Source organism: Lathamus discolor, chromosome 3, assembly GCF_037157495.1.
Source record: "Lathamus discolor isolate bLatDis1 chromosome 3, bLatDis1.hap1, whole genome shotgun sequence".
NCBI lineage: Eukaryota > Metazoa > Chordata > Aves > Psittaciformes > Psittacidae > Lathamus > Lathamus discolor.
In genome coordinates this window covers 89565687-89579882 of record NC_088886.1, presented here as the reverse complement: position 1 = coordinate 89579882, position 14196 = coordinate 89565687, and the positions used below count along the sequence as shown (strand labels likewise).

The 14196-nt window shown below is 41.6% G+C and overlaps 1 protein-coding gene across 6 annotated transcripts in view; it reads right to left on the bottom strand.

Moving 5' to 3' along the window:
- ABCB11 (ATP binding cassette subfamily B member 11) overlaps positions 1 to 14196 on the bottom strand; it is a 65152-nt gene that overhangs the window by 2130 nt on the left and 48826 nt on the right. For all 6 annotated transcript variants that reach the window (XM_065670454.1, XM_065670453.1, XM_065670457.1 and 3 more), the window contains 8 exons: positions 11697 to 11801; positions 11437 to 11598; positions 8728 to 8931; positions 3883 to 4124; positions 3612 to 3768; positions 2411 to 2608; positions 1367 to 1573; positions 413 to 559 (listed from right to left, as the gene is read on the bottom strand). In XM_065670454.1, the coding sequence (XP_065526526.1) occupies positions 413 to 559; positions 1367 to 1573; positions 2411 to 2608; positions 3612 to 3768; positions 3883 to 4124; positions 8728 to 8931; positions 11437 to 11598; positions 11697 to 11801 (1422 nt within the window). The remainder of the gene's footprint in view (positions 1 to 412; positions 560 to 1366; positions 1574 to 2410; positions 2609 to 3611; positions 3769 to 3882; positions 4125 to 8727; positions 8932 to 11436; positions 11599 to 11696; positions 11802 to 14196) is intronic.

The following is a 14196-nucleotide window of genomic DNA, read 5'->3' as shown; positions in this document are numbered from 1 at the left end:
ATCACTGCCCAAGTTCTTGGCCCCCTCACTTCTGCTTTTATTGGGCAGTCAAGGCCCATTTTTTTGTATGCTTGAATATATTTTAGTTTATTAATGTGCAGAAGCTATATTTATGAGATATTCCCACTGCATGCTCTGAATGCCAGGGAATTGGCATGCACATTTCTGGAAAGTGCTGCCTGTCACTGGCAGTCTGAGAGCTTGTGTAGCTGGTGGCTTTTTTATAGCTGTGCTTCCTGGATCTCCCACAAAGCCCATTAAAGGTGTAAGTAAGTGCTGAATTAACAATGGGCTCCAATACTGAAGTCATGCAATGGAGCACATTGGGATGTTTCTAAAGAACAGAAAAAGTCATTGTAAATTGTAAGCTGTTGTATTAGCTTTCCCTTATTGCCTGTCCCTGCACATTTACCTTTTCACTTTCTGTGTCCAAGGCAGATGTAGCTTCATCCAGTAATAAAATTTTAGGATCTCGTATGATGGCCCTCGCTATAGCAATGCGTTGTTTTTGCCCACGAGACAGCTGAGATCCTTGAGCCCCAACATTAGTTTCATATTTCTGAAAATAAAAGGAAGATTTTATTGAGGTGTAGGAAAACACACCAGTGCACAACCTGGAGGAAGAGCAGGAGAGAGGTGCTGCCTTCTCCTTTAAAACCATGTCCGACTGATACATATGGCTGCAGACGGTGTGCAGTGCGGGGGGCCCAAGGGCACAGACAGCACGATAATGAGCCTAGAAAAAAACTTTGATAGGACGTTGGCTTATTTGTTTAAGGCAAAAGAAATCCCCCACTCCAGATGTAGAAGAAGAGGCTGAAAGCAATGGAATGGCTTTCTGGACAAGTTTTTCATTTGGGTGCCTTAATTGTATCCATACCTTTTATCTTTTGATTTGTATTATTTCAGTGCATTTCAGTACTCCTGAAGTGCACATAAGCACCCACCTTCAAATGTTTCTGTCCAAGTATCATGCCCTGATCAGAAGACACATCTCCCACAGTCGGTAGGGAACAGGATTTGTACTTTCTGACTTAAGTGTAATACTTTGCTCAACTGTGCTGCTGCTTTTCTCTTGTCCGTGGCTTTGAAAAAATCTTTTCTCCTATTTCAGAGCTGTAACCTCTGATTTCAGTTTTATAAATAATCGTTTACTGTGTAAAAATCCAGTAGCAACTCATGGCCAAGCCCTCAGGAACATAATGAATGGCCATGACACCCTCTTTGCTCCTACTGTTACAGCTGTAAAAGTAAATAAAACATATATGTATGGAGCAACTTCAGCTGGGTTCAGAGCAGCTCCCACTGCAGTAAACACCGAGCAGACAAGCTGTAGCTTCACAGCTGAGGCCTTGCAGGTACTCACATTAGGCAGTGACATGACAAAGTCATGCAGCTGAGCCTTCTGGGCTGCTTCTATGACTTCTTCCATAGTCACCTCTTTGGTGTTACTGCCATATTTGATATTATCAGCAATGCTGCAGTCGAACAGCACGGGCTCCTGGGACACGATTCCAATTTTTGAGCGAAGAAACTGTACATTTATTTTCCTGGTGTCGTGCCCATCTATTAACTACCAGGAAAGAGGAGAAAACTTGAAACATTATTCCAAAACAACAGCCTGCAAAACCCAAACAGTTTATAACAAAACTATACTAAAATGCAAACACAACTGACTTAAAGTGATTTGAAGACTCTGCTTATCTTTGACTCCTTTGTGCATGACATGCATTTTCTGGGTATGCCTGTGATCCAGCCAGGCACCAGACCATTTGCTTAATATTATTAAGTCCAAGTGAACTATTTAACTGCTTAGGCACCAGACCATTTGCTTAATATTAAGTCCAAGTGAACTATTTAACTGCTTAGGACTAGGTATGTACTTTGTTACCTTCCTGGCACAGCAATCCCCGTGCCCATCTTTTCCAAAGAAAGATAAATCAAACTAGATGGTTAAGTATTTACATGAGTTAAAAATACAGAAGGTTTTTAAGCTATCATTAATTGAAGAACTAGAAGGCAAATGTAGACAGTCTCAACCTGCAAGGAGGCTGCATGTTGAAGCTATGTATTTAGGGATGTTCCAGACTCTGTTGCTCCATTCTGACTTGATTTTTGCTTGTGCTTCCACACATTGTACATTTCATACAGGAATTACCAAGGTAAATGCCTAGGGCCTGCATAATACACAGGGGTACACCTGAGGCTTTGTAGTATATTCTGGCCTTGCCTGAATTCATCTAAGGCAATACTTGGGAATTGTCCCAACAGGTCACATGTTTGAGAAGGAGCTGAAGCCACAAGGTGCATATGTACATGCCACCACTGCTAGGCTGCACAGTAGAATACATTCAGAAGAGTCCCAGCGTTGCTGAAAACAAAGCACACAAACCACATTTCCTTTGCTTACCACACTTCCTTGCTCAGGGTCATAGAAACGCTCCAGAAGCTGGACACTAGTGCTTTTACCGCAGCCGCTACTTCCAACAAATGCCAATGTCTGTCCAGGCTTAACAGCTACAGAGAGTCCTTTCAGGACCTGAATATCAGGCCTAGAAGGGTATGTGAATTTACAGTTAAGAAATTCAATGCTTCCCTTGAAATCATCCTGGTGAAAAAAAAGAAACAAGAAGGATGTTACAATGAGCTCGAGCTCAAAACTGAGTTGTAGAGTACAAAGTAACTGTCCCTTAGATCTCATTCTTGCATCTCTTATTTAAAATATGACATTTGTGCTTGTGAAATTAGCCCAGAAAGAGCAATAAAAACAATGCTAGAGTAGCTGTCCTAGAGATGAAGCCATTAATCATAACACTGTAGCCCCCATACTACCTGAGGCATCAACTGGAAATAGCATTGCCTTGCAATGGGTAAGTTATTTTAATACAGACACTGTGTAAGTGTAAATCTGGTGAGAGGCCAAATACGTCCATGCAAAAAGCTGGATTTGGTAAAAGAATTCAATTGAAATTTGGAACATTAAACTAATACATGAATTCAGGTCAATTTTTCTGGAACTCTTAAAAAGCTCTGTTAAAAAACTCTGAAGGAATCAAGATACTTAATTTTCATTGGTTGACACAAAATACTCAATGTATTTAGTTCATAACAATTATTTCAAGTTTTCATTTAATTCTGAAATAAGTTAAATGAGAAATAAACTCTCTGAATTTTATGTGTCTGACTTTTCAGTTCCCCAAAACTTGAGTATTTTCATTTTGGCTGACTCAGAGGTGATTTGCCTCCTCATGAACACCCGCAACACTTTGATGTGAATGGAAAAAAAGCCTCCACTACAAGCTAGCAATAGTTTTACATGCAAACTGGAGAGCTGAAATGAAAAAACATCCTATCCTGTGAGTCATCCAGACTGGTCCTCTTCCAATTTACAGGAGTTTTACACTGACAAATTCCCAATAGCCACTCTATATTCCTCTTGCTGTCTAGTACAGAGAGCACTGCTTCCAAAAGAGCAAAGGCAAGTAACAGTTATGCATTCAGCATAACGTTCTTTTAAAACAGTTATCCTCATGGACTTACAAAGCTCTGTTGCAACGTCAGGGCTTACGTTGATCTGAATGACACCAGAAATTGCTCATCTCCACACTTACCCATTTTTCCCCTTTTTCACTGTAAACACTGATTTTAGGAAGCCGATCAATGAGTTGCAAAAGGCGTGCAGCAGATGTTTTGGCTTTGGCATAGTTTGGGGTATAGGAAGAAGCTCTTCCCAAAGCAGTTCCACTGGTCACAATAGCAGAGATCACCCTGTAGGGAAGAGGAACAAGGTCATTCCTGGGAAGCCATCAGGAAACTGACCACTACTGTGAGATCAGGGCTTCTGGAGAGAAGCCTGTTTCTGGGCTTGAGGCAGGCATTCACCTGAACACATAGCTGTAATGGAGTCCTTCAGTGTTAACTAGAAACCCTCCATATCTGTAGGAGACAGCATTGGCAATGAACACGATGCTCTGGGCAAAGCCAAAGCAGAGTCCGTAAACATGTGCTTTTTTGACGGCAGCTCGGTAGGGCATAGCCAGGTGCTTCTCAAAATTGTTGACAAACATTTTCTCTTTGCCTATCCCAGCTACAGTCCTGATGTTAGAGAGGGCTTCACTGGAAATCTGGAGGAGAGAAAAACAGAAAATGGATAAAAGCTCCTAATTTTTACTTGTAAAAGTAGAGTGTGTTCTTTCACAAATGCGCGATTCTTTCATGAACACGGGGCACAATGCCACAGATAAACAGGTTTAGATATGATACCAACTGCCCAAGTATCAGCCAACCTAAAGAGAAATTTTCCTGTAAGCAATTGCCTACTAACATACTCACTAGTAATGCTCTGTCTGCTCCACTAGAATTAAGTTACAAGCTCTCACTGGTGACTTATTTCACATAATATAAATAAATGGGACCTGCACAAAAGCAAAAATGGTTTTAGGAAAAGATGTTTATTTCAATTATTTTGTTTTCCTTACAGCAATAGGGAGTTAGAAGGGATGCTATCCCCAATTTCTGGTTCATGAATTAAAACCACTTGAATTTACTACATATTCTCACCTGCTCACCATCCCTCTTTCTCTTATGTCCAAAAAGCCTGATGAGATGGAACAACTAAATAGAGGGTCACACCATTTCCACGATTTTTACCTTGTACATAAGCAAAAAGTGAGCAAATTATTGCCTATATGTATAGGAAAATGCAACACAGGAAATAAGATAATCACCATGAAAACTTCTGTGGAGCTTTAATTAATTGTAGGCTTTATATTGGGCTTTGTTGCTCGTCATAATTTGGGTCCCCAGAAAAACAGCACTAGAGCTTCATCTATAGAAGTAAATTGACTGTCTGATTCTGATTTCACCCTACTTATCTCAGTTTTATTAAGAAAATTTGTTTAAATGTTGTAGTTTGCCTGGACTTTGATAGCAGCTTCACAGTGTAACACTTTCCTTTGGGAAGCAATAGGCGGGTGTATGGCTTATGAATGTTTTCAGCATGTAGGAAGAGATCTGAATATCACTAAAAATATTCCATCCAAATTCAAGGCTTTTTATCCTGACCAAAATCAAGTGTCAAATCTCCTGTGTCATGACACAATGTAAGAGAGTGGATAAGTAGATGCTGTGAATTGGATTGTTCAGGCCGTGCTTTTCCATTTTTAGCATGGCTGATGAGCAATCACTGTGGAAGAACTTGTGGGAACTGCAAGCCGTCCTGTTCCCACTATGTGGATAATTAAAGAAGAAGAATAATAATTGCTGATAGTGCACCTGGGTCTTGAGTAAGCAAGGGAGTGTTTGTGTGCATGGGCACAAGGTCAGGCTGGGAAAGAGCCTGGGGAGTGATTGTTTATAGAATGGGATTTATAGTGACTGAAGACAGCCACTGGGTTTGATGTAGTCTCTGGTTGGTTTCATAGCTCAGACCCGTATCTATATGCTATATATTACCATGTTATAGTGAATAAAGAAGAACAGAACTGGAACTGACCTGGAACTAGTTGTGAAAGCAATGTGTGTGTGTGTGTGTGTGTGTGTGTGTGTGTGTGTTTAGCTTCTTTCTTTACAGACACTGAAGAACTGGAAGAGTATTTAGCATTTGAATGCAGAGCTGGCAACTAAAGAAAACAGCACCAGACATAACTGGTGTTATCGCCAAAACTGCTGCAGCACTGAGTGCTCTTTTCATCCCAGCCTCTGGGTCATTCTCCTGAATAAAAGCTGATACCTCAACTAATTAGTGAAGTTTCTCTCCTTGTCAAGACAGTATTTTGGTTATCGCTTCTTTTAAATTATTTTGTAAATAATTAAACCATTCTGAATGTGGGCAATTGGTCAGGTCTTAATTCTTCATTGGCTCTCTGGAACTGAAGACTGTTCCTAACAGCACCCAACAGTGGCCCATAAATGTACTCATTTGATTAATGATACCAAAGTCATACTAATTCGCGTAATGACTTTCATATATTCCAGAAGTCTGCATGTGTAGGTGGTAGCATGTGGGTTTCTTAAGTAAGTAAGTTGTATGCTCCCAATCATAACATACTTCTTTAAATCACACCCAAAATGGGAACTGGGAGCTGAAGATTTGCTGCTTCTGGAGATGCCAAGGAGGGTGGCAGGGTAGCTGCAGCAGGCAGTGGGAAAGCCAGCCAGTAGCTACAGGGCAAAGGGCTCCAGGCTGTGTGTGCTGCACACATTAAGGGCAAGAGGAGGCTGAAGGTAGGTGGTTGAGAGCTCAGAGGGAAGATTCAGGTGGGGCAGGGTGGGATGGGTAAGACATTTGCTGGGCAGGACTTTGATGTAGGAAGGAGGAGAATGGGAAGCAGTGGGTACTCTGCAAGAGTAATTTTAGGATGGGCTCTATGTAGCTCTGCAGAAAAAAAAGATGAGGTGTTGGGCAGGCCTGCAAAGCTTATTTTTTCAGGTGCTAGAAATATGACAGCCTTAAGCAAAGGGAGAAGGCTTAAGTGTTACTCCAAGGGGTGTAACCTGAGGTAGTCTTCCTGATATTGCCCATCTCCTAAACCCCCTGTGTTTCTGATGCAGCTCAGTTTCTGCACAGTTGCATTAGGTATATTTTAAAAGTATCAGGTTCTGGTCATGCGCCAGAACTTAGTGACCAAGAGCTAAAGTTAAAGGAGTTTGGGTGTTTCAAAGGCAGCAGACCTCAGAGGAGTGAACGCATGAGAAAACGGCTTTCCTTTCTCTTGTGTCCCTACCTTTTCTTTTCTTGGCACCTACACTGGAAGTCTGCTCAGCCAGTGCAAACTACATAAACCTATCTTCAGCCTGTCATGTGAGGCAGTTCACAGGGCCTTGCAGCCATCGGAATATAGAATCATAGAATCATAGAATAGTTTGGGTTGGAAAGGACCTGAAGACCATCTAGTTTCAACCCCCCCTCCCATGAGCAGGGACACCTCACACTAAACCATGTCACCCAAGGCTCTGTCCAATCTGGTCTTGAACACCACCAGGGATGGAGCATTCACAGCTTCCTTGGGCAACCCATTCCAGTGCCTCACCACCCTTACAATAAAGAACTTCCTCCTTATATCCAATCTAAACTTCCCCTGTTTAAGTTTTAACCCATTACCCCTTGTCCTGTCACTACAGTCCCTAATGAAGAGTCCATCCCCAGCATCCCTATAGGCCACCTTCAGATACTGGAAGGCTGCTATGAGGTCTCCATGCAGCCTTCTCTTCTCCAGGCTGAACAGCCCCAACTTCCTCAGCCTATCTTCATACGGGAGGTGCTCCAGGCCCCTGATCATCCTCATGGCCCTCCTCTGGACTTGTTCCAGCAGTTCCATGTCCTTTTTATGTTGAGGACACCAGAACTGCACACAATACTCCAGGTGAGGTCTCACGAGAGCAGAGGGGCAGGATCACCTCCTTTGACCTGCTGGTCACGCTCCATGGGATGCTGCTAACCCAGATACTGGATCTAGACTAAAAAGGAGGGGAGCTTTAGCCACGGGTGACTGAACACTGGATACACTTTCTAAGGAAAGGGATTTCCTTCCTCACGTCCCATGGTGGTTGGTTGAATACCAACACACAGGTGTTTTCACCATGGAGCAAAATTTAAAGTACTGTGAGAAAGTGCTAAGTCTCCTGCTACAAATTAACAGAAAAAAAAAAAAAAGGATAATGCTAATCTGAATTTAAAAAATATTTATACAGTAACCGACTGTCATGGTTTAAGCCCAGCCTGTCACTCAGAAACCACGCAGCTGCTTGCTCACTCCCCCAGCTCCCAGAGCAATGGGGAGGAGAATCGAAAGAATGTAACTCCCACGGGTTGAGATAAGAGCAGCCCAGTAACTACGGTATAACACAAACCACTGCTGCTACCACCAATGATAACAATGAGAAGGGAAATAACAAAGGAAGAGAATACAGCCACTCACCACCCACCGACCAATACCCAGCCCGACCCGAGCAGTGATCTAGCCCTTCCGGGTTAACTGCCCCCAGTTTATATAGTGGGCATGACGTGCTGTGGTATGGAATACCTCTTTGGCTAGCTTGGGTCAGGTGTCCTGTCTCTGCTTCCTCCCAGCTTCCCCTCCTCCCTGGCAGAGCATGAGACTCACAAAGTCCTTGGTCAGAGTAAACATTACTGAGCAGTATCTAAAAACACCGGTGTTACCAGCTCTGTTCCAGGCTGGAAGTCAAAAATACAGCACTGCACCAGCTACTAAGAAGGAGAAAAATGACTGCTACTGCTGAACCCAGGACACTGACAAACGAGAATCAATAGAACTTCAACTCTTACAATCCACACCAATAATACAGTTATGCCTGTGATCTAGCAGCACACACTGATGGAGAGCTGGTACACTCACAGAGCACAAATGCACAAACTGACCTGGGTTCAGTGCTGAATTCTCAGGTGGAAGGATTCCTACCTGAACAAGCATCAGTGCTTTCTTAGGACAGCATCAACAAATGGGTACTTAAATAAAAGCCAAAAAGGTGGGGCAGACTGCTGAGAGATCTCTGCCCACCAGTTCTGAAAAGTCAGGCACATTCCATGCAGCAAGTGCTTTTGCAGTTAGGGAGTTCCCAATGGCGGTTTTGACGATTTGACAAGCTGAAATATTACAACTTTTTCACAAACCATTGCCAGTTTTGTGACATTTGAACTGCTGATAACCCCAAATGCCTGAAACTACCCATGGCTGCAAATATAAATTAGTTTTTAAATAACATTACCCGTCCAGTAGCTTCCAGCGCTTTCTTGTCCTGAGCAGCAAATCCTGTCAACATTTTAGCCTGCACAGCTCCAGATAAGGCCAAAAATGGCAGGAAACACATTATAACTAAACTCAGCTTCCAGCTGAAGAAGAAAGCAATGATCATGGCCACCCCAATGTTGGTGAAGGAATTGACAATCATTCCTATCTGCGATCCAGTTGCCTTCAAAAAAAAAGAAACAGATCATAGTATCATAACATCACAGAATCATAGAAAGGTTTGGACTGGAAGGAACCTTAAAGCTCATCTAGTTCCAGCCCACTGAGGTGAGACTGTAGTTCCCTATGTCTTCCTTTTATAATTGACATACTGATAGAAGCTTTTCTTGTTGCCCTTGACATCCCTGGCCAGACTGAGTCCTGTCAGGGCTTTAGCTTTCCTAACCTTATCACTGGCTGCTTGGACAATTTCTCTGTATTCCTCCCAGGCTACCTATCCATGCTTCCACTATCTCTAGGCTTCCTCTTTGCATGTCAGTTTGTCCAGGAGCTCCGTGTTCACCCACCACACGTGCCTCCTGGTGTTTTTGCCTGACTTCCTCTTTGTTGGAATGCATCACTCCTGAGCTTGGGAGATGACCCTTGAACATTAACCAGCTTTGTTGGGCCCCTCTTCCCTCCAGGGCTTTAGCCCATGGTCCATCTACTAAGTAGAGACCTGGAGAGGCCGAAGTTTGCTCTTCTGAAGTCCAGGATAGTGAGCTTGCTCTCCGCCCTAAGGATCTTGAACCGACTGACCTATACTCAGATACATGATGACTGACTTGTATTTCAATAGTAACTTCAATAATCTTTAAATAAATTTTCTTATAAAACTTTAGAAAACTCTAAATTATATTAAATATCATAAAGCACCAGTGACTGCTGACTGCACTGCAATTTAGCTAGTTTGGATATACTGTTCCCAGTTAATTGTATCAACAGGACTACAAATGTCCACTATTCCTTTCACCCACAAAACTTTCCCTTGAGAACTCTGAAAATTGTTTCTAATGATTGTGAGAAAGATCATCTAACAATTTTCATTAGTTCCCTTGGTTCCCTGGGGAATTCCTCATCTGAACACTCTGATTCTTTATCCATCTAGATTTAAATAATACGCAGAACCATTTGCAACTTACCTATTAACACCAAATTCTCACCTGTGCTAAAATCAGTAAGAAACAGCAACAAGAAAGCATGACTTTAAAGCTGCATTTCTGCCTGTCTCTCTAATAAGGAAATATTTTAAATATGCCTTTGACATCACATTTATTGAATGCATTCACCTTCTCCTTATGTACTTAACACCATTCCTTGTATAAACCTGATATATTTACTCAGAAGTTACTTTCTTTCTTAGCAGTAAACAGCAGCCCTGGATAGGAACCAGGCTGCTATGTATTAGGGGAAAAAACAAAAAAAAAAAAAACAAAAAACCATGCATTTGATATCCCTGATCATTTTCAGCCAAATTCATTTTCACGATCTGAGCTTGCAGCACAAAATGCCCATCACCTACTCCTCCTCTGACCTGCAGGAGTAGAGCCTAGCCATAGAGGAAGGCACACCTTCCAGCTCTGCAAAGGGAGTAGCCACAGGGCTGCTCTTTCCTGGATGCTGCAGCTCTAACACCCCACACATACTCTTTAGTCCTGGCGAAAATGTAGACATTTTCAAACTTTGGACACTTGAGTGCATATTCTCACCTTCAGTTCACTCTGCAATAGCAGTATTTGGCCAAACTCTGTGCCAGGCAGTGAAAGGTGGACGACACTGCTGCTCAAGTAACTCTGGCTTTTTAACCCTGGAGCTGTGGGTCGAATGGTTGTGCCCCACTGCCCTACATGTGCTTAGAACAAAGTGTCCTTTAGGAGGCTATAAACAGTTCAGTCAGTGTTTTACAAGTTTGTTTATTTCAATTAAAATATGCCCTGTAAGTGCCTGTGAGAGCTGGAGCTCAAGAGGTTTGCAGCTGGTTTATCTGATTCTGTACATACTGCTGCTGACAAGGGGTTTGGGAACCTCTTAAGTTATTTTGTCTTTAAAACTCTTAAAACCTCCATTAATAGGTTGGAAAAACTAACCTAACATCTTCTGTCAAACTGAAACAGGACAATTTTTGTAACAAAGGAATCTCTATGTTTCCTTCTTTGTTCCAAGAAAATTGTTTGCATTGAAGCCAAGTAAAACGGCATCTGACTCACTTCTACAAAGTGGACTGCCAGATTAAATCAAAACTGTCACAACAAGCATAACACCATGCTGGAAACTTGAAAACATGAATAGTGATGCATGTCACTAAAATACTAGTGTGACATTCTTTTGAAATAAACATTCCAGCATTATAGAAAAAAGCTAATTCACCTCCAGGAAAAAAAAAAAAAACCCACAAACAAACCAAAAAAGAAATTAAAACTTTTGCCCTGAATGCTCCTTCTTGTTCCATTGATGGTCAGTATCTTATTGATTTTTGTGTTCTTGTTCTGGTAATAGAGGCAGGAATAATGGGTAGTATATTGTGCCACTGTTTGTGCTTTTCGGTAAATGTGATGATAATAGTTCCACATTGAGAGTCTGTGATAAACGGAAATAGATTAATTGACTGACCAAGGACTACTCTACACTGACCTTGCCAAAACACACATTCAATCAGTGCTTATAGTAAACCAGTTCTTAAATTACTTACCCCTTGGACCTGTGAGGCATCTGTTGCAAGTCTTGTAGTCAAAGCACCGGGGCTGTTCTTCCGGTCGTCAAACCAGCCAATGTCTTGCCCCAGCATAGACTGGAAACCAATTTTTCTTAACCGTCTTGTAAGCAGCTCACCAGACTTGGCAAAGGTGTAACCCTGGGGTGCACAAGAATAAACACAGACATTGTACAGAAAGAGATACCCACAGAGTAAAGGATCAGAAACAAAATGTACCTGTATTGGACTGCTATTACCTGTAGAAACTGTGTGAAAAAGGAAATAATTCCAACAAAGACAAAGAGCAGGCAGGCACCATTGATCTGTGTCCTCTGTTCTTCTTCATCAAGAATGGAGAATGTCTTGCGGGAAAAAAAAAAAAAAGGTGGCATCATATTCAAAGTGTCAGGTTTGGTGTTTGTGAAGTCTGTTAATGACTCACTATTGCCCACCCAGAACCAAAGCCAGAATACAGAACCCGCCCTCACCCCTTGCAAAAGCCCTATTCTTTATTTTCCTAAGGTGAGCCTGGGTACATGTTTTTACTCCTGTTAAACAACAGGTTTATTGTACTTGGTGTCTGCACATACTTCTATTACTTGCTGCCCACCCCTAGTTGTAATTAATCATTCCCTCACTCTAAATAAGAGCTGGTGTGATAACCATAGAATAGCAATGAAATGAAAGCACAGCGACAAAGCAAAAGTGCGGCAGCTCTCTCTTACCTCCTCTCTGATCTATGCCAAACACAACTTTATTGGGTCATAATAAATGAAGTCTGTTCCTGAATAGTTGCTCTTCTACAACAACTGCCATTGCTACTGGCTGCTGCTGAAATAGTGGTCCAAATCTAAGTAGCCATTCTTTAGCCTTTTGGTCAGAGCAGTTGATATGTAGGTCAGTTAGCCTACCTGAAGTTGTTAAACTGCTTCTGCTCCTTGCAGATATATGCCACAGCTCATATTTCTACTTCTCCACTAACCTTAGGTTAATTCTAATTGATTTCACAGGTAAAAATTTCTATAAATTGATTAATCTCTCACTCTGTTATCATAAGGTGTAATTATAAATAACCTGTGTATTTGACTTTTACTTGTATTGAAACCAGCTTAAATTCTTTTAGGTAAGTATAAAAAAGTTGTTTAAACATAATCACCAGGTATGTTTTAATCTGTCATAACAAGAACAAAACTACTGATATATTTGTTCCAAAGGTACACTTCTGATCTGAACTGATCAGAAGACTGATAGAATCAAACTGGGTTGGAAAAGACCTTTAAGATCATCAAGTATAACCATTACATATATCCAGTATTATCCAGTTCTTCATTCACTTTTGGCGACTAATTTCTTAGAACCTTCAAGGCAGACTTTGCTAAAGTTATCTTTCCATTTCATAGCTGGGGTGATTTTTCCCCTCACTTCCCCAGCACACTGGTCCCACAGCACAAGCCCACGTGTCTGTCACATCATTGCAGATATTCAGACAGCTTGGTAAGCAGATGCATATTCCATATGCCTGACTGCCTTGGCATCAGGCAGAAATGTTTTAAATTTATGAATAATGAAACACAGATGTTGCACTTTGCTCATGTACGTTATGTCTTGGTTTTTTCTTGCAGCCTTCTCTCCTTTGATGGACTGAGACTTTCAAGAGAAGGAATTCATCCTTGGCAATGAAGGCATTTAGCATTTTGCAGGAATATGTCAGCCCCAGAACTCCTAGTGTTTAGAAACTTTATCTCAAAAGGAATCAAAGTAGATTCATTGCATAATGCACATAGCAGTGTCTCACCTGCTTTCTAGTGAAAACTGCAGCTCCTGGCATGAGGCCTAGACACTCAGAAAGTGTTTGGAGGTTGCACAACTATGGCTAAAAGGGCAAGCACATTGGCCAGGAGCCACTAAGTTAATCAGCAAGGACTGGAAGGCCTTTGTTCTGCCCCTCCCTGGGTCTTAACTAGCAAACATCAAACTGTAAGTAAATGTGATTCAAAGTCCTGAGTAACTTCCCAGAGAGAAATATCTAAGCCAAAACATGCCCCGCCCCGCCACCAAAAAAAAAAAAAAAAAAAAGGAAAAAAAAACCCCAAACCAAACAGCAAAAATCTTTCTTTTGATAGACTGCTGGCACTGCTATCAGGAGCATTTTCTCAACCTTTTTCTCATCAGTAGCTCAGATGCTGGGGCATTCATTTGTTTGTTCTTTCCCACCTGAAAGGTTTTGGACCTCCAGTTTCTAGAGGAGTATCTGCCCTTTAGGGCATTTTTTATTTGTATGCATATGTACCTACTGTGACCTAAGCAAGTAACTGGTAATCACAACACAAGTTTTACCCTATCTCAGGTGGGTATACAAACACAAAACAAAAGTGCCATTCCCATTTTCTTCCCCCTGAATTGTCATTACTTTGACTATAAGAAACAATATCAATAGAGGGGTTTTCTCTATCCTCTTAATTCTTGAAATTTAGGACACTTTCCTAGGCGTTAGTTAGAGCAGCACTGCATTTCTCCAGGCAGCCTTCCAGTTTCCCCACTAACTTGGCAAATGTTTCCCCAAAAAGCTATTTTATGGAAGGGGAAGCATCCTGGTTTTGAAGGAAAAAATAATCATGGTTGAGCTCTTGAAAATTTTCAATCAAGGCTGTGGATTTTGGTGGTAATACATTCTTTAGTGAATGCCAAGGTTTAAAGCATATTCCTGTTTCCTCCTTGTCTTCCAAACTTGTTCATACATGACTACTTTTTGCTGGC